This window comes from Zalophus californianus, chromosome 10 (genome assembly GCF_009762305.2).
Source record: "Zalophus californianus isolate mZalCal1 chromosome 10, mZalCal1.pri.v2, whole genome shotgun sequence".
Taxonomy (NCBI): Eukaryota; Metazoa; Chordata; class Mammalia; order Carnivora; family Otariidae; genus Zalophus; species Zalophus californianus.
The window spans coordinates 27,520,027-27,539,817 of record NC_045604.1 but is presented as its reverse complement, the minus strand read 5'-3'; the positions used below and the strand labels follow the sequence as shown (position 1 = coordinate 27,539,817).

General features: G+C 42.9%; 2 protein-coding genes across 9 annotated transcripts in view; both read left to right on the top strand.

Annotated features, from left to right (window-relative positions):
* The first annotated feature begins 1,707 nt into the window (after window positions 1–1,707).
* On the top strand, window positions 1,708–15,765 carry TMEM183A (transmembrane protein 183A). 4 transcript variants are annotated; one of them, XM_027613297.1, is made up of 9 exons: window positions 1,708–1,898; window positions 2,093–2,182; window positions 2,767–2,811; window positions 3,018–3,185; window positions 7,928–8,084; window positions 9,156–9,336; window positions 11,747–11,827; window positions 13,343–13,498; window positions 15,064–15,765. In XM_027613297.1, exons 1-9 carry the CDS (start codon window positions 1,790–1,792, stop codon window positions 15,247–15,249), a joined length of 1,173 nt encoding a protein of 390 aa, XP_027469098.1. In that variant the 5' UTR covers window positions 1,708–1,789; the 3' UTR covers window positions 15,250–15,765. The 4 variants fall into 4 exon arrangements, with proteins under 4 accessions (XP_027469098.1, XP_027469097.1, XP_027469100.1 ...); XM_027613296.1 differs by having other exon boundaries at window positions 7,925–8,084; XM_027613299.1 differs by lacking the exon at window positions 2,767–2,811.
* A 2,693-nt stretch (window positions 15,766–18,458) lies between these two features.
* Window positions 18,459–19,791, top strand: part of PPFIA4 (PTPRF interacting protein alpha 4) — a 49,502-nt gene continuing 48,169 nt past the window's right edge. For all 5 annotated transcript variants that reach the window (XR_003523222.2, XR_003523220.2, XM_027612698.2 and 2 more), the window contains exon 1: window positions 18,459–18,575. The gene's annotated coding sequence lies outside the window, so the exon portion shown is untranslated. The remainder of the gene's footprint in view (window positions 18,576–19,791) is intronic.

Below are 19,791 nucleotides of genomic sequence, written 5' to 3'. Positions count from 1 at the left end.
ATTTACTATTAGTCCAAAATAAAGGGGGACTTAATACCCCAAAAGTAGGATGGATATAACTTAGAAAGAGAGCATCCTAATGCTATATGTATTCATTCCTATTGTCCTTATTAAACTTTCCACTTTGTCGAGGACAAAGACTTTAGAACAATCTCCTTCCTTCTTCCTAATACTAGGTTAATAGCTAGATGCTACTTGCATTTAGATGTAACAGCTCTTTTAGTAACGTTTACAACTTGTCTTTCTAGAAAGAACCTGTATTTTGGATCTGGAAACTAACAGTGGTATTAATGAAAAGTTGTTGCTTTTTAATAGAAAGTGGAATAAAAGATCTATAGGCATTTTGTTCCACTAAAGTGGCCAAAGGACTTAACAGTCTGAGTGGCCTTATTTCTCATTCTTGAAATTTTGAAAGGTGAAATAAACAGTTTTGGGATTAGCACTTCTTTCATTCCAATGCATTAAACTTGCAGTGCATACCACTGAAAATGAGAACATTTCACTTAAAACCTTTAAGTTTGCAACAGTGACAGCATTTTAATAGGCTTTTTATCTTTTGCACCTTTGATTCTCTCTGGAGACCTGATCCCTGAGTGCTTTCAGCAAATTGCCACATCAGCAGAAATCTACATGAATACTGGCCTTATTAATTTTATATTGATAACATTGTGAAATGAGAAGGCTCAGTGCTTACCAGTTGCATTTTGAACTTGACAACAAACGTGAATTACGTATACATGGAAAAATTATTTGAAACAATTTTCTTTTAGTTAACAGTCTATTGGACCTTGTTTTATGTTACGCCTTTAGATAAATTAAATTTGAATGGTTCACAATTATAACCGATTATATTCAGCTTCAATTATAATTCCTAATTGATTCAAGCCTATTAGCACAATGTTAGTAAAAGGCAGTGGTTTGCTCCTAATGAACTTTTATGTATTAGGTAATCACTAAAATCACTAGTCATTAAAAACAGGAGTCTCCTAAATTTCTTAGGGTGGATCCAGCAGGTTGGATGTCTGGGTTCTCAAGACCTGGATTAGCATCTTTTGAGAACTGCAAGGAAGTTAGCACAAAGAACATAACTCAGAACACTAGATAGCTTCTTATTCGTACTGGCGCTACCAATCCAGGGTCCTGCTCCCTCACAGTTCTGAAATCTACGCTCAGTGACTTTTTTCTTTCTCAATACAAAGGAATGACCATTTTCTTTCCTCATCGATCCTTCTAGTGTTTTGTTTGGAGGATGGTGGTACATCGAAAAACTTCTGAGAACCCCTCCCTCCATTTTGAGAATTCAGAACTTTATAGCTTCTGTATAAGATAAGAAATTAGAGTGAAGACTCTTACTCATGTTGGAATAGCAAGCACGAAGGCGGCAACGTACGGACATTTGGGTGCTGAAGTGAACCTGGAGTGTGGACAGAGGCGGTAGCTGAAAAATCGTGGAGACCAGGGTGCAAACTCAGTTCTAGTCAACGCGAGCGTGGGTTCCAGGTCTGAGACACCAATCACCTCACAAGAGGTGCGGCGAAATTCCACACTACCCAGAACAACAGCAATCCAGACACACGTTGACCCCTACGGAACTCCGCTGCCGGTGATCTGTAGGCGCTGGATGATGACGTACTCCGCAGACCAGGCGGTGATTGGTTTCCGAATGGGGCGTCGACTGCCAACGCGACGCGGGGCAGTCCTCGCGAGAGCTGCGGACTCGGTGCGGGATGGCCGCTGAGCCGGGCGGAGCTGGCGCGCGGCTCCCGGAGCCGGCTCTCCGGACCAAGACATGGCCCGGGGGCCCGGCCTGCTAGGCCGGCCTCGCCCCGACGCGGTCGCCATGCCCAAAAGAGGGAAGCGTCTCAAGTTCCGGGCCCACGACGCCTGTTCTGGACGAGGTGGGCGGGGGGCGGGGGCGTTGAAAGACGGTGCTGGCGGCAGGGAGGGGGCTGGACAGCGCCGAGGCGAGCGCTCGCTTGCCTGTAATGGGAGGGCGCTGGGGCTGGGGACCTGCAGTGAGCAGGAGGTCTTGGCGGAGAGGACGCTGACGGAGAGAAGGCTTCCTCTTTTGAGGGTTGTTGCTGTATTTCAGTGACCGTGGCGGATTATGCCAACTCGGATCCGGCGGTCGTGAGGTCTGGACGGGTCAAGAAAGCCGTCGCCAATGCTGTGCAGCAGGAAGGTAGGCTGCCGAAAGACTCAGGCCGGGAAGGCAGAACTAGGTGTTTTATTTTCCTGGAGCTGCGCCTCAATGTTTTTCTTGCAAAAGCCTTTGGGCATCTTCCCATAAACGTGTTTGCTGTCTTCAGTGGCCCCTCATGTATTCGGAGGAGGGGGAAGGGAGGATTAGCCAAGAGCAGTAGCGCTTTCTGTAGCAGAAATATTTTCTTTCTTTGCATCAAAAAAAAAAAAATCTTTGCGTACTCTTCTGTAGTTTCCACTGCTTTCTAATTGGTTGTTCATCTTTTTCCTGTGGTTCACATATATTCTCCACTTATTCTGCAGTTTGTTTCTTTGTGTAATAATCCTGAGGTATGCTTTTCCTTTTCTCATGTTTCTCCTCCTTTCCAGCTTTTTACTCACAGGTACCTGACACTTGGGCTTTTATGACACCTACTGTCTCCGACTTAGGAACAGGGTCAAATTGGCTTCATTTTCTCTCAAACATTGCTCCTCAGAATTTATACAAATGAGAATAGCATTTACTTTTTGTTTTTATCCTGCAGGGTTTATAGTGGGAGAATAATGCACTCCCTTTTTCTTCAGGTCTGAAGTTGACACTTTTAAGGAGTCAATCTCTGCAACTTTGGGGTCAGTTTGCCTATTGCTTTCCAGTTTTTAGTATTTAAAATGCTAAAATTTCTTTCTTTTTAGTTCTCACCTTTCTTTAGCAGACTGTCTCACACAATTCTTCCCCCCCCCCCCTTTTTCCTTATCCTCATGGATGCTGATATCCTAAGTCATTTGTATTTCTGGATGGGACTCTGCCATCTCATTCTCCCCTTATTTTCTTCTAGTAAAATCTCTTTGTGGCTTGGAAGCCTCCCAGGTTCCTGCAGTGGAAGCTCTTTCTGGGGTTGGTGAGCCCTGTGACATCATTGACAGCAGTGATGAGATGGATGCCCAGGAGGAGAGCATCCGTGAGAGAACCGTCTCCAGAAAAAAGAAAAGCAAGAGGCACAAAGGTATAGGGCTTGTTTGCTTTTGGATTAGTCCTGTCTGTGGTGATAACTTGAAGCTGTTCACTTTCTCAGTAGCATAAGAGGTGATACCAGTGGAGAACCAGGGTTTGGATCTTAGTAGTGGGACAGGTTTAATATACCAGGGTTTTCTGTTTTGTCTAAAAATGAGAAGAAAGGAGATAGGTAAGAGTCAGATAGGGAAGATAGTCCAGTAGATTTCTGGAGCTGTAAGCTCAGCTATAGTAGCCATTCCTTGAGAACATATCATTATTAGGTAAAAACCCATATGGTAACATGAAAACAAAAAGCCTTTGCATTTCCGGATTTCTGAACAGGTAAGGAATCAAAGATGTGACCAAATAAATGTTTTCCCAAGTATGTGGATTGTATGTAACCGATTTCATTTTAGCTGAAGCTAGATATTACTATGGACTTTAAGGTGCTCTGCAATTATTAATGTCTGCTTTATGTCTAACAGATACTGTGGGAAATAGAAAAGTATGTAATTTTATACCTAATGGCAATAAAACTCACGCAAATGAAACAAAGAAAAATGAGCTAATAGAATATATAATATGCCAAACCTTCATGCAGTGGTTTGCTCTAAACTTAATGAATCAGACTTTCTTGGGGTAGTACCCAGAATAGCTTTTAAAGCTAAAGTGGTTCCAGTGGTCAGTTAGAGTTAGGGGAAGCTAATGTAATAAGTGATATATGTATTTTTGGTCTCAGATCTACCAGAACTTTTACCTGTACTTGAGAGTCAGGTAACAAATATTTGTATTTACTGAAATACATTGAAATAATTGATAATTAATGAACTGCCATCGCTTTGCTATTATGCCAATTATTGTCAGTGAGACCACTGTTTTCCGGAAGGCCAAAATTAATACTGACATTCCTCATACTTCTTTGTTTTTTAATTTCTTTCTTGAAATCCCTACTCATCATCACCATGCTGTTAGAGATTTATCTTGCTCTGTTTTGTTTTTGGGCACACTCCATAGAACAGCTTACAGACTTTTAAAACATCCTTGTTGACATAAAATTCACTTTTTTAAAGTGTTCAATTCAGTGGTTTTAGTACGTTCACATGGTTGTGCAGCTATCAACGTGATTTAAGTTTAGAACATTTCTATTACTCCAGACCTATTAGCATTATTCCTCATTCTCTCCCAACCCTCCCACTCCCCCGGCCCACCCCCCTGACCACTAATTTACTTTCTGTCTGTATAGATTTGCCTGCTCTGGACATTTCATATAAGTGGAATCACAAATATGTGACCTTTTGTGTCTGGCTTTTTTCACTTAGCATGTTTTCAAGTTCATTCATTTTGTAGGATATATCAGTCCTTCAGTGTTTTTTCAGTTGGCTATTTTGAATAATGCTGCTATGAACACCCTTGGACAAGTTTTTTTTTTTTTTAAGATTTTATTTATTTATTTGAGAGAGAGAGAATGAGAGAGAGCACGAGAGGGAAGAGGGTCAGGGAGAAGCAGACTCCCCGCTGAGCAGGGAGCCCGATGCGGGACTCGATCCCGGGACCCCAGGATCATGACCTGAGCCGAAGGCAGTCGCTTAACCAACTGAGCCACCCAGGCGCCCTGGACAAGTTTTTGTATGGACATACATTTTCATTTTTGTTGGGTAGGAGTGAAATTGCTGAATCACATGATAACTCTAGTTTAACTTCTTGATTAATTGTCAGAGAGAGAGAGTGTGTATGTGTGTGTGTGTTGTATTTGAAAGATTTTATTTATTTGAGAGAGAGAGCATGAGAGAGCACAAGGCAGCAGGAGGGGCAGAGGGAGATTGAGAGGGAGAAGCAGACTTCCTGCTGACCAGGGAGTCCAACACGGGTCTCAGTCCCAGCACGCTGGGATCATGACCTGAGCTGAAGGCAGACACTTAATGAACTGACCGAGTCACCCAGGTGCCCTGCCGGTGTGTTTTTTGAGGTTTCCATTTTGCATTCCACCAGCAGTGTGCGAAGAGTTCCAGTTTCTCTACATTCTCACCAACACTTGTATTGTCTGACTTTTTAAATCATAACCATCTTACTGGCTGTCAAGTGGTATCTCATAGTTTTGATTTGCATTTCTTTGATGGCTAATGATGTTGAGCATCTTTTCGTATGTGATTATTGCCCATTTTTATGTTCTTCAGAGAAGAAGAAATGTCTATTCAAATCCTTTGCCCATTTTTTTTTAAGATTTTATTTATTTGAGAGAGCAAGTGGGTGCAACAGAGAGAGCACAAGCTGGGGGTGGGGCAGAAGGAGAGGGGGAAGGAGAAGCAGACTCCTCGCTGAGCAGAGAGCCCAACATAGGACTTGATCCCAGGACTCCGAGATCATGACCTCAGCTGAAGGCAGATGTTTAACCGACTGAGCCACCTAGGCGCCCTCGTTTGCCCATTTTAAATTTGGGTTATCTTTTTATTACTGAATTGTGGGAATTCTTTGTATATTCAGGATACTAGTCACTTACTAGATACATGATTTGTGGCTTATAGACTTGTAAGTATAATTCATCTTTTAGTTGTTTGCTCTGCTTTACTCCCATTAGGTTTCTTTGTTCTAGTCAGACTGGTCTTTTTTTCCCCCTTCTTTCTTTTAGCTCCTTTTTAATGAAACAAATATAGAAGAAGAGAGAACAGTATAAGGAATCCCATCTAGCTCTTAACCCAGCATTAACACCTACTGACTCATGGCCATTTTTGTTTCAGCCACTATTCCCCCACCCCAACACACACACTGTGCATTATTCTGAAGTAATTTCCAAATATCCTATTATTATCTCTAAATGTTTTGGTAGTTCCCTCCAAAAGACAAATACTCTTTAATAAAAAAAAATTAATCATGTTTAAAAAAGTTTACAGTAATTTCTTGATAGCATCAAAATCCTGTTAAACTTTTCTCTTTATTGCCATCACATGTATTTTGTTTTTCTAAGTATCTGGACTTCCTGTTAGCTGTTTATTTCAATTGGAATACTTTTGCTCTTAATCTGTATCTATCAAAGTTCTTTCTGTCCTTCGTGGCTTATCTCTGTGGAGCTTTCTTTTACTGATTCCATTTCCTATGTTTTGAAATTTCTTAATGATGTTGTTTAAAACACTGACAATTATTCCTCATCAGTAATTACTGAGTTTTGTCCCTGAAGATAACATTTTTTAATAGCACTGTGCTTTGTAAAAGTCCTGATGGGTCTCAGTGGGAGAAATTCTGATAGTCATTTACCTTCTCCTTCAGAGAGAGACTTAATGTAGGAAAAGATGGGGCTCAAACATGTTAGGACTAAGCCTTCAGTGGTCACAGGAGATTACAGGGAAGATTAGGAACCAGAAAAGAGGATGTCGTTTTAGAGGTACTGGTCTCTGTCATGAAGAACCTAATGCAATGACCTGTCTGAGTCATACTGCTGCAGTTAGCTCGAAAAGTAGAGGCAGCTTTGGGGAGGTAGTGTAGGATCTTTGTGCCCAGGAAACAGAAAGAAGAAAGCTGGTTTTTGGATAGTTCTGTGACTAGGTCTGAATTACAGGTTAGAAGTAGGGTTTGCCCAGATGCAAGTGTCTTTATGGAGTGTGAGTTTTTACTTGAATCTGAGACACCGAGTGGACCTCAGGGTCAAGAGAATGAATCCTAACAAAGTCTGAAGGAGAAGGAGGTGGGGATACATTGTCACAGGGCTTCTTTGAGTACTGAACGCCCATGGCTGGGATCGTATGTCAAACTGGCAATGAAATGAGGAACTAGAAGGAAAGAAACTTCTACAGGCATTTACTGAGTAATGAAAATATACCATAACTTACTGGGTGTTTTATTGAGCTTGCACTTTGAGGTTTCCTCCTACCATCTTAAAATCAGTTGTTGTTTTTTGGGCGCCTGGGTGGGTCAGTTGGTTAAGCAACTGCCTTCGGCTCAGGTCATGATCCTGGAGTCCCGGGATCGAGTCCCACATCGGGCTCCCTGCTCAGCGGGGAGTCTGCTTCTCCCTCTGACCCTCTTCCCTCTCGTGATCAGTTGTTTTAAATGACTGAACTGAAGACAATGTTTGGTGGAAGGGGACCATGAGGGAAATCAGGGGCAGAGTTTATAGTGCAAAGCTGGAATTTAGAGTAGAAACCTGGGTCTGTTTACCTTCTTTTTTTTTTTTAAAGATTTATTTATTTGAGAGAGCGAGAAAGAGAGAGAGAGAGAGAGAACATGAGGGGGGGAGGGTTAGAGGGAGAAGCAGACTCCTCGCTGAGCAGGGAGCCCGATGCGGGATTCGATCCCGTGACTCCAGGATCATGAGCTGAGCTGAAGGCAGTCGCTTAACCAACTGAGCCACCCAGGCGCCTTGGGTCTGTTTACCTTAACTAGTGGCAAGGTTATGTCTTCTTACTAGTAAAATGGGCACAGTAATATTTTCCTATTTGTGTTGAAGAATTATTAGAATGGAATGATAGTAAAGTGTGCAAAACTTTGATAAACTTTGAAAACTTCAAAATAGTATGTGAATAGTTGTTAAAGAAAGGCCTTAAGAATGAGACCTGGTCACTTGGGCAACAGAGAGCAAAAGTTTCCAGCAGCTAGAAGAAGCAGGAAATGATGAGTCTGAGAGGCTTCGTTGGACCTATTTAAAACCATTTTCTTAACTGTGCAAGCCCTGGGAGAATTGAAATGATTGGGGATCTTTAGATATGTACATAATCGAAGGTCAAAGCTTATAGTTCTTTTTTTTTTTTTCTGTTTCAGAAGATCTGGACGGGGCTGGAGGAGAAGAGTATCCCATGGATATTTGGCTATTGCTGGCCTCCTATATCCGTCCTGAGGACATTGTGAATTTTTCTCTGATTTGTAAGAATGCCTGGACTGTCACTTGCACTGCTGCCTTTTGGACCAGGTTGTACCGAAGGTGCGACCACAGAGACTCACTCTGTTATCTGTGTAGCTGATTTCATTGCTGTTTGTGATTTGGAGCTACTCCCTGGATGGTGACCTCTTTTCATTTTCTCTACTCCATGCCTGGGCATGAGCCTAGCTTTGGACTCCTTGAGCCCCTCTCTAATTTAAGTTTGGTATTATTAATTTGTCCAGGTAATTGTCTTCCCTTTGGTTGCCCCCTCCCCCCATCCAGTATCCACTTTCAGCAAAAAATCTTGCTTCAGGTCTTAAGAAGAACTGTGCTTGACTTGTCTTCAGAAGTTTATCTTAGCTAGAATTTTCGAAAGCTGTAGATGCCTATCTATTTATCTTTCTAACTGGATTAGTTATTTCTTAGTTGGGTAGTTACCATGAAGTATCATAGTTTTTGTACTCATGCTGCCCTGTGTTTAGTTGTAGTGGTGAGGAGAGAGTGAATGATAGGATTAATAAGACAGCTAGCTTTTGATACCGGGCACAGAAGTGTAATGAAGATTATAAACTGTCAATTAGGATGGTGTGGGAAGGGATGTTGAAGTGGAAGGGTGTAGAGAACTTGCTGAGACCCGTGGTGGGAGAACCTGGTGGTTCTTCAGTACACATTCCTTTTGAGCAACTGAAGTATATTGTACTGGTGTCACATCTGAGACTTGCCATTTTTTAGAGTAAAATAGGATTTAAAATTTTAACATGGATGGAGGGCAGGATTATAAGGTATATGTGAAGTGGGTTTTGCATAGCAAAGAAGCAAAAGTAGCTGAGAAATGAAGGAGGTGTGGTGTGTGTGTGTGTGTGTGTGTGTGTGTGTGTGTGTGTGTGTGTGTGTGTGTGTGTGTGTGTGTGTGTGTGTGTGTGTGTGTGTGTGTGTGTGTGTGTGTGTGTGTGTGTGTGTGTGTGTGTGTGTGTGTGTGTGTGTGTGTGTGTGAGAACATTGGGGACAAGCTAACTACTGGCCAGTAGAATAGTATAATTAAATTGACACAGAGACCAGGAATCCTAGGAGACTGAGCTGGAGCAGGAGAGACAGGTCACATATTGGTAGGAGTAATGTGTCATATTTCAGGCACTACACGCTGGGTGCCTCTCTGCCTTTGCGCCTGCGACCAGAGTCAATGGAGAAGCTGCGCTGTCTCCGGGCGTGTGTGATCCGATCTCTATACCATATGTATGAGCCGTTTGCTGCTCGAATCTCCAAGAATCCAGCCATTCCAGAAAGCACTCCCAGCACATTAAAGAATTCCAAAGTAAGTGAGAATTATTGTTGGGGCCTAACTAATGGTATGGTGGGCCTGTTAGTACGGCTTGTCTCCAGCTTCCTTGATGGGGAGGGCTAGGGCTGTTGGTCCCAGGCTGCCAGGGGGCTAATGTAAACTCGCACTTCTCTAAGACATTCCTGCTCTGTTGGGCTGGCTTCTCTTCTCTTCACCTTAAAGCTTTCTTGTGCTTTTAGCATATTCTTTATTCTCTTTAATTTATTCTCATGCATTGTACATTGGACCACTTTAGATGATTTTGATGGTTTGGGTTAGGAAGAGCACAACTCAAATGGTAGATGTAAACTGCAAATCTTACAGGGTGCTGTAAATCATGATGCAAAGATATAACATGAACACCTTAGTAATTTTCTTTTCCTAACGTGACCTTGATATCTGGGATTCTTCTTTCTTGTTGACCTCTTTAAAAGATTTTGGCGTAGACTTTAACATACGCTAAGTGCCCACTATTGCCAAGCTCTGGGCTAGGTTGTTTCAGAGACTATAACTCACAGACTTTAGCTCTCTAAAATTCTTCCTGTATCCTAGGCTATTTCTTATATCTTGGGATTTCCCCCGTAGCTTATATTCATACATTGTATTCAAGTGTTTGGCATTCTTCTGATTTGTAAATAGGTCTGTTAGCCTTTGATCCTTTCTCTCCTTTTCTCCATAATGAAGTGTCCAGTGAACCCACCTTTGCCAAACTATACCAGTACAACAGATATGATTACTTAGGCAAGTTGATGTCTCAGCCTATTTCTCCTTCAACCAATACCATTGTCTGAATTTTGTATCTTTTGTGTTAGTGGGTAATTTTTATTACTCTGTTCCTACCCCAAATCTGATGTTCTATAGCACTTTCTATTCTCTTCTGTTTTGTTTTTTGGATGTTCTGTAATGACTCTTCTACCCTAGTTTAGCTCCTGTGTGATAATATTCCACCTGATACGTACTGATCGAAAGGGTACTGTTGGTTTCAAAACTATCAGGGTTCCTTCGAGGGTTGCAAACTGAGATGGTCAGGGCCATGGGCTGAGCTCAATTTAATACCACACTAGCTGGTGGCTTTAGGGCAGGAGTAGAATGCGTGGCGACTAGCATTTCACCTAGCAGCTGCTTTTGCTAGTAATATGAGTGGACAGTGTATCATCTCACATTTGCAGTTTCCCTCCCCAGAAACATTTGATAGTATCAGACCAGCTATGATGAGGTGGGGATCATCCCAGAGCTAACCATGCCAGGTATGAATCAGTTGCTGGGAGTAGAGCAGCATTGGGCAGACTCCTCGTGCTCGACACATCCTAGCGGCTCCAGTGCACAATGCAAGTGCTACTGCCTAAATCGAAAATGCCCGTGTCTTCGTGTTCTTGTCACTGTATATTAACTTTTTAAAAGTAGATTATAAAAACCAAGGTGGTGATGACTAAGTTCTTAATCCAGACAGTAAGTCCAGGCCACCTGGCTGCTGCTTTTGTGCCTTGCTAGAGATCTCTGGAGAGGATATGGGACCTGCAGTAACAGATGTCCCATGCACGGCCTTGCCACTTGTATAACCACAATCGCATGGCATTTAGGGAGTTGGCAGCATGCCTGAGGAAGTTGTCCCAGGTTCCTGGACTCCAGCTTTTCGTATTTGATTCTCCCTCTCTCTCTTTTCAATAGCATAGCTTGTATGGGACACTGGAGCCGCTGTGATGGCAGCAGAAGTATTTGCCCCTTAAAGCCAAGCCCATTATTTTTGATGGAACAGCGGGACGTACAGGGCATGTCTGAAGGGCAGGACAGCTGGCACGGCGGACGACCCACCCCTTATCCCCTGGGAGGTACTTAACTTCTTGTGTTAACCCTAGCTGTAGCCTGACTTTTATGGAGGGGCTTACTCTAGACAATTCAGCCCAGCTCTGTCATTTTCACACCGGCTCTCTGCTCCCAGAAGGTCCTGAGTGGCTTGCCCCCGTTCCAGGGACGGCCATCTCTGCCTGCCTTATGGCTTTGTTATCATCTTGCCTGGTGGCTGCTGGCTGCCCTTATATTTTCATATTTTCGTATAGAGGAGTGGCTCGCTGACTGAGAGAATGTCCCAGTCTCTAGAGACCATGTTTCTGTCTTTAAAGATGAGAACAGTGGGGGTTGCCCTCAACAGCATCTGAGGTTGACTTATATCGGTCCCTCTTCTCTTTACTGAATAGCCCTGGGATTGTCTCTTTCCATGTTGCACCATTGTCAAATTGGGGGGGGTCTCTATCTGTGCCAAAGTAAAATCTCAGCATTGGGACCGTGGCTGGCCTTGGAGCTGTCAGACAGGTTTTTGCTGATTATTTTTTGTTACCTTACTTTGATTTTTTCCTTTTCTATCATTTATTTATTTTCGGTTTATTTTATTTTTATTTTCTTACAGTGCTTACTTTTCTGGTGCAGAAAGATTGTTGGGAACAGACAGGAACCAATGTGGGAATTCAACTTTAAGTTCAAAAAACAGGTATGCAGTCATATCTTCTCTTTGTTTTTCAGGTAGTATGTTGTTCTAATAAATTTCACTAGGCATAAAATTGTCTTATTGAAATGAAATAGTACACATCAAAATTTATGATAACGCCATGAAAAGAAAAGGTAGAAGGAACTATTCTGTAAGAAAGAGACAGCAGTATAATAGCTGAATGAGTGGGTACTGTATCAGGGAACAAAGGGCTATAAAAGACACTTGGGACAATTCAGGAGATTTGAGTATGCTGTAAATGTTAGATGACATGAAATTGTTGTTAATTTCTCAGGTGTGATAATGATACTGTGGTTATATGTGTCTTTATTCATGCTGAATAGGGGTGGAGCGTCAGTGCTCCTTTCAGATGGCTTTGTCCCCTTTACCATCTTATACATACATAAAATGAGAGGTGGGAGGAGGGAAAGCAAATGTGAAATGTCTAACGGTAGAGGGTATACAGGAGTTTTTTGCACTATTTTATTAACTTTCTGTATAGTTGAAGACTTTCTAAAGATGGGAAAAAGGGGAAAACTTGTTTTAACAATGTACTGAGGTTATTTGCCTATAATTTTTTTGTTTTTCAAAGCAAAGCTATTTGCAGACAACAATAATTTGTATGGTTTTATACCTGAGGCCTTTCGGGGAAGTCCTGAGGAAAGGGACTGCTGCCAGGAGGCTATTTATAAGAAGAATAGATAGTATTCTACTCCGTTTCTGCCTTTTGCTTAGACTGTACCTGAGATCTTGGCCACAGTGAGGATCTACTTTGCTTGCCTTTACTTCTTATCCTCAGCAGCTCATTTCTTCCTTCTGTCTCCCCTACTTAGTATCTCACTGAGGAGACACATTACGAATAAGATTAGTTATCCCTCACTTGATGAGTTACAGATAAGTTTGTAATTAAAGTGAATCATATTTTTCCATTGATTTTTCATAAACATGGCTTTAGGGAAGAATTTTGGTTTCTAGTCATTTGATTTTAATAAGATGTCTTCAACTGTGATATACATTAGATGGTGGTGGTAAGTCCACCACAGGACCTTTCTGGGAAGGGGCTGCAGGGTAGTCTCAGCAGTGTTCAAGCTGAGAGCAGAATTAACTGCAGGAAGGTGAATGCTCAGATTCTTTAGTTCTGAGACTTGTGGTTCTTTTATTTATGGTGCCTAGAATTAGATGGCCACTTCTGCTTCTATCCCTTTTGTGCAGCAGATGTCTTTTGGAGTCCGACGAGTCACGAGGAATTTGCGATCTTTCAAACATTGGGGGGCCTCTGATAGAACTATATGTTTCCATTTTTTGCCAGATGCCAGGAAATACCGTCTAAATGAAGCATATGCCGACTACCACATTGCTTATCCAGATGTGTTTCCTCTTCTTTCAAAGGGCAGGTTTTCCTTGATCTGTATAGAAACCAGTATGTATATAAAGAGAACCATAGGATTTTCACTGGTGGAGTCTTAGAGCCATCAACATTTCCTCTAAGCCATTCGAGTAATTTTCAGTTCTCTTTAGTCTCCTAGATTAAAGAGCAAGTGTGTGGGAGGGTTGCAGCCTCCCATTCAGTATGAAGATGTTCATACCAACCCAGACCAGGACTGCTGCCTACTGCAGGTCACCACCCTCAATTTCATCTTTATTCCAATTGTCATGGGAATGATATTTACCCTGGTAAGTGGAAACAGAATGCCACCCTTCTTTTGTAGACTCTCACTATACCTAGGTTTTGAAAGAAATTTGTAAATTTAACCATTGAGGAAGAAATCTTTGAAGTATAATTTTTTAAAAAAGTTTGAAAGCAGACTTGTATATGAGAAATGGAGTTAATTATGTCTGAATATTTTATCTCTGTTTCCTTCTTATAGTAAAGGGAATGTTTTTGCATCTTTTTTGTAGTGATCATTAATATTTGAGAAACAGTATCCTTTCAGGGATAATAATGAGGCTTATATGTGAGCACTGTATTTCAGGACCTCAGGCTTGCTTGTTGTGGTGTCGTAAATGGAATACTAAAATGTAAGGTGACCAGCTCTGTCCCTTATGTGATGATGACTATTCAAGCCTTAGCTAAGAATTAGATTAGTAAATAACAAATATGTCTCTGGAATACTAAAATGTAAGGTGACCAGCTCTGTCCCTTATGTGATGATGACTATTCAAGCTTTAGCTAAGAATTAGATTAGTAAATAACAAATATGTCTCTGGCATATTTTCCAGGTTTTTAAAATTTTCAACTGGATTGACAACTTGAGAGTATCTGCAGTTTATCTTCTCTGTCCTTTAGGCTTATGTTCAGAGATACGTGGGGTTCCCCCCTCTGCACTGAAAATAGATTTGTTCTTATTTATATATCTTTTCATTCATTCATTCATTTGAGAGAGAGCGAGCGAGAGAGAGAATAAGAGGTGGGGTGGGAGGTGCAGAGGGAGAGGGAGAAGCAGATTCCCCACTGAGCAGGGAGCCCCATGCAGGGATCAGTCCTGGGGCTCCAGGATCATGACCTGAGCCCTGAAGGCAGATCCTTAACTGACTGAACCACCCAGGCGCCCAGCTTTATTCTTTTTTTAATGGTAAAATAAATAATGCATACTTCATGGAAAGAATTTAAATAATACATAAATACGTGGAAAAAGTAAAGGTGACCTACACTTTTACTGGCCTCTAACTATGACCCTTTTGGGAACTGTTCTTTAATGTATCTGTTGTTATGTACTTGTATATACCCACTCTCTTAAATAATTTTGTTTAATTGAGATTATACTATTTATGCTGTTTGGGTTGTTAGGCACCTTTCCCCTCCCTCTAGGTTAAGTCACATTAGTGACCTAGTAATATACTTATATTCCATAGACTTCATATTCACATAATTCTGTTCAGACCAGCATATACATAAACAGATTTAGAGAATTTGTGGTTTATTTTACCAAAAATGTGATCAGACGTATGTTTCATGCATCTTGTTTGACTAGCTTAACAATATCTCATCAGAACCCCTTCAAGTCATTTTGTATAGTTCTAACCCAGTTTTTAAAAAATTGGCTTCAGTGCTAGTCTGTGTGCATGCATCCTAATTTATTCAGCCATTTGAGAGGCTTTCTTTAGCATAGTTTAAATATGAAGAATTTCATTTTGTGGTCTAGCCGGTGTAAATTTTGTCTAGACTGTCTTATTTCAGAGTGAGCCGTGGGAAAACAAGGTTGTTTAATTTGGGTACTGAATTTGCTTTTCCCTCCTAGTTTACTATCAATGTGAGCACGGACATGCGGCATCATCGTGTGAGACTGGTGTTCCAAGATTCTCCTGTCCATGGTGGTCGGAAACTGCGCAGTGAACAGGGTGTGCAAGTCATCCTGGACCCAGTGCACAGCGTTCGACTCTTTGACTGGTGGCATCCTCAGTATCCATTCTCCCTGAGAGCCTAGTTACTGCTTCCTGTCCCTGAGGGCAGCCCTGAACTAGGCCAGTCCATTAGTAATCAGATTCCAGTTTGGAAGGGGTGTCTGGATTGTATATCTGGTTAGTAATGCACATGCTCTTCCGGTTCCCGGGGCTCCTCTTAGGGGAAGGAGAAGGATTGAATCAAGAGGAAAAACAACTATGATTTATAAACGTATTTTAAAATGTAAAAATTTGCATTTGAAAGGAGAAACCTGGCCCTATTTTCTGTGTTAAACCCCATTTGGTGCTATTGAGTTTGTTCTTTATTCTTTTATCCCAGCAAAAATGGATGATCTTGCTCTAGGGAAAAATTAAACTCATCCATCTCCAAACAAGGACGTTTCAGCATTCCCTTGCGATCAGAGAGGAGCCTCCGAGGCCTGAAATTGTTGCTACGGTTGCTTCCCATTAAGCTGCCCCTCAAATTCAAGTGAATATTTTCTCTTCTCCCTTTACCCTTCTCCAGAAATAAAGCAGGTGACAGGGTTTTCAGAATCTTACAAGATTGACTTGTGTATCTTTCTTTAAAAATACTTTTTGGATATTTATTGCGTAAATATTCTTTGGCCGATTTTGGATTTTAGGTATTTTTTTTTGCATGAGGTTTGATGGTGGTGGTGGTGATGACTTTGTGCCCTTGGTACTGTACTAGGAACTTTACGTAATATCTCTCGTTCTCATGACCCTGCAAGTGGGTGATACTGTTCCCATTCTGTAGTTGAGAAAACTGCATCAGTGACTTACCCAAGGCCATATGGCCAGGGCTCTTTGCTATATCACAGTTAAAAAAGTTCAGTTTCATTCGCTGTGGTAGATGGGGGCAAAAGGGAGTAGGCAGAGTGTACATAGATAAGAAAGTAAAAGGGTGAGTAAAAATTTGATCGTGATATACCTTATCCCTAATCAGCCTAAAAGGTATATCAGATTGATGAAAGAGCCTTTGAAATATGTTTCTAAGTAAATTGTAAAGCTAACCAAGAAAGGCAGGAAGGATAAGAAGGATAATGATATTTTCATTGAGTTGTTAGAAAGGCATTTATTATGCTGAAGGTCATTTAAAAAAAAAATGCATCCCATATTGAAAGTAGGCTCCTGAACTATAAACACTTAGTGACCTTCTTCTGCTCTGCCTGGCCCTGTGCTGCCTGTCATCCTGTGTGCCTACAGGAGCCTGGCCTTTCATCCCTGCAGAAATGCTAATGTCCTGTTAGAGGACTTGCTGTAGCTGGTGGACTCTGAGAAGAGGATCACGGGTGGGATTTCGGTTTTATTTTGTGTCTGCTAACAAGATAACCTTGCTACTTGTCCTCCCTTCTCAGCCCTCCCAAGTTAGCCAGTGAGCTGGGTATTAGCCGGATGTTGCCATGAGATGGGCATTAATATATTCTTAAAACATGAAAATCTTGTGGGGGCAGTTATTATCACAAACCAAACTGTTAAATTAGTGTGTGGCTTTTTTTTTTTTTTTCCTTAATCATCCTCCCTAACCCCTGCTATTTAAAGAATATTCTTAGGAAGCAGCTGCTTTATACTGCTGCTAACAGTTAAATGTTACCCCGCACTGAGGGTGGTACTCAAAGCTGTTCACACGAAAGTGAGCCTTGGTCAGTGAAAATCAGAATTTGGGCATGTAAATGATAAACAAAAGAACCCAAAGACAATAAGCATCCTGGACAGTAAGTACCTTTCACAAGCAAAAGTTGCTTCTTTGAGGCAGAAGGAGAGAAGCACAGAGTTCTGGTTCCCTGGACTGAAGATGCCATGAAGTAGAAGGGAATTATTCTGGTGGATCGATGTCCTCCCCCGATTTGGGAGGTACCTTTAAAAGGGGAGTGAAATTAATTGGTTTAATAATTGTGTTCTGACTCAACTTCTAAGTTTTCATATTAAACCTTATGATGATGATAGATACAATATTAGGTATTGTCTCAGCTGTTCTCTTAGCTTGATATTGATAGACACTTGGTAAAGTGTGTTATCATGGCTTCAGCCTTCCCTCTGCATTGACCGAGTTGCCTTTTCCAGGATGATTCATTTTAGTGAAAGGATGTGCGAAGTGTCTCAGATTTCCTCTTGAAGAACCCCAAACCACCTGGAGAAGAGTTGGAACTTTCTGGACTACTTTTGTAAAAACTGCTTTGTAATTTTCACTTTTAAAAATACATCTCTTGATTTTGCTCTCAGGGTCAGACAAACAAAATAACACAAATTTAGCTTCATTTCTCACCCTCATAATAAATCAGAATTACTCAGATTTTTCTGCCTTTTGCTGAAGATACAAGGAAACAAAGCCAATTGGTGAATATACTGGGAGGAAGAAAAAAAATGAAAGGTGGTATGTGCCACTGATTTCAACTATATACAGTGTTTGTTGCAGAAGATACAGAACATGTTGTATGTATATTTATAAATATGTACATATTGCGTGTATATAAAAATTCTTTGCACTTGTAACAGCGCTTACTGGGTATTGTAAGGGATTGAGTAGGCACTGTGATGACACTTCACAAACCAGATGGGAAAGATGCAATTAATAGCCACACGGGACAGGGTAAGGAGCAGTTCAGGAAAACGGAGAGATTTAACTAAAATTTGTCAGTCAGGAATTTGGCATTGAGACTGTCTTCGTACTATGTATATGTACCAGACAAACATTTCATATTCTAGTAACAGTGTTAGCACAGCCAAGGTCCTGAATTCAGGCGAGCAATTCACTCAAGTGCGCACTACGGAAATGTATCTGGATTTCAAGACTCTCCACTTAATAAATAGATGCGACCAAAGGAAAAGTAATAAATGGGCACAAGAGAGCAGGTGTGAAAGGTGACAGGCCATTGGCAACGATTACAAGGCCAGGACTGAGGCCAATTTAGGGACAGGTGGTTAGATGAGGAACAAGGGTGGAGGTCAAATGGAGGGACAGGACATGTGCTGCGCCTCACTGGGAAGGAGAGAGGGCGCCGCTGAGCCCCGACACTTTAGTCGTCTTGGGTAAAAGTGTTCTCCGCCACCTCAGAGGGACTCTCCGAGCCAAGCCAAGATGGCGCGCAGTAGCAAAGTGGCTCTTGTCACGTGCCGGGGCGGGGGCGTGGCCTGGGGGAGCTGGCCAGGCCCCGCCCTTGGGGGTGGGGCCAGAGGCCTTCCGGGGAGGCAGGGGCGGGGCTTTGAGGCGGGGCGCTTCGGCGCTGGCGGAGGCTGCGGCTACCTCGGCGCCCGCTCCGCTCGGTAGGACGTGTCGGGCTACCCGGGTCGGGGGCGGCTCCCTTGCGCTCCGGAGCTGAGCTGCCTGGCTTTCGACGACTGCAGGCAGGTGAGCGTCCAGAACCTGGAGTGGGAAAAGGATGCCTCTTTTCCCACCTCCAGCTCCCCTCCAGTTTGGGGAGGGGTCTCTGTCTAGCGCGCCTTGGAAAACAGCCCCGTTTTACTCCGGATGTGTCGTCTCCGGCTGGCATAGATACTGCTCCTTCCGCCGCCCCTCGCCGGCCTTTGCAGTGCCCTGTGCCCTTGGGGGTGAGAATGGGGGGCGATGCCCGGTTTGCGGGAGGGCGTGGAGTTCGCCCTCAGCTCCATCAGCCTCGGAGGAGGGGGACTGAGGTGGCAAGTCTCCCGGTGCGAGCTGGATGAACTGCGCCCCATTTCCCATCCTGGAGAGTCAGAGAAAAGAGCACCTCTTAGCTCCTGGGCCAGCTCCGCTCCTTTGGGCGTAAGAGGTGCTGAGGTCTTCGCGCTTATCGGGGGTCTTAATCCTTCCCGCGTTGCTACTAACACCCCTTCTTAATATCGCTAGCTCTCTGTTCCTTGAACTGCCAGTCTCAGGCTGTGCCAGAAATGCCCCCGTCTCCGCAGTGCCAGGGCGATGGGATGGAAGGAGCGGCCAACCCGAGGTCTGGTGGGGGTGGGGGTGAGAGTGGGCGCAACCGGAAAAGAGAGCTGGAATAGATTCCTGAACTGAGAGGGTGGAAGTGGGGAGTTGACTTTGGACCAAGCAGTTAGGGGTGTTTTCCGGTATAGATCCTGCAGGGTTCGATGGTGGGTTGGAAGAGAGAGGTCCGGTTGGAGGACTTGGAAATGTGGTGTGGGTGGTTTTCTTTGAGAAGGAGGAGGGATCCAGGACAAGGTGCCCCACTAGGTGCTGATGTCACCTTTGAGGAGAGGTATGCTGGTAGTACCCATTAGAGGGATATGGGAGTTGGGGCTGCTGTTCTGCTGTTCTGTGTGGTGAGCAAGTGGTTAAGGAGGAGGCTCTGCTTAGCATGGAGATCCCCTCCTGGTGGGAGCTTAAGGGGCCCCTCCAGTAGCTAGGTTTCAGGGACTTCCCTCCGTCTTTCCAGAGGTGTTGGAACTCATACCTAGTACTTTGTTCAATACCCAGCAAACATTTATTGGGCACTTACTATATGCCAAGCACTATGCTGTGTGCTGGGTCTTCTGAAGGCAATTTAGGACCATGGAGCCGCTGAAAAGTACACACAGTAGGCACTCTCTTAACGGCCCCTGCCCCCTATTTTGTCACATCGCTATCAAAT

Coding starts and splice junctions, on each gene's coding strand:
- TMEM183A (XM_027613296.1), top strand. CDS start 1,790: ATGGCCCGGGGGCCCGGCCTGCTAGGCCGGCCTCGCCCCGACGCGGTC. Junction 3,186..7,924: donor GAAAAGCAAGAGGCACAAAG/GTATAGGGCTTG, acceptor TTTCTGTTTCAG/AAGATCTGGACGGGGCTGGA. Junction 11,828..13,342: donor ACTTTAAGTTCAAAAAACAG/GTATGCAGTCAT, acceptor AGTTCTCTTTAG/TCTCCTAGATTAAAGAGCAA.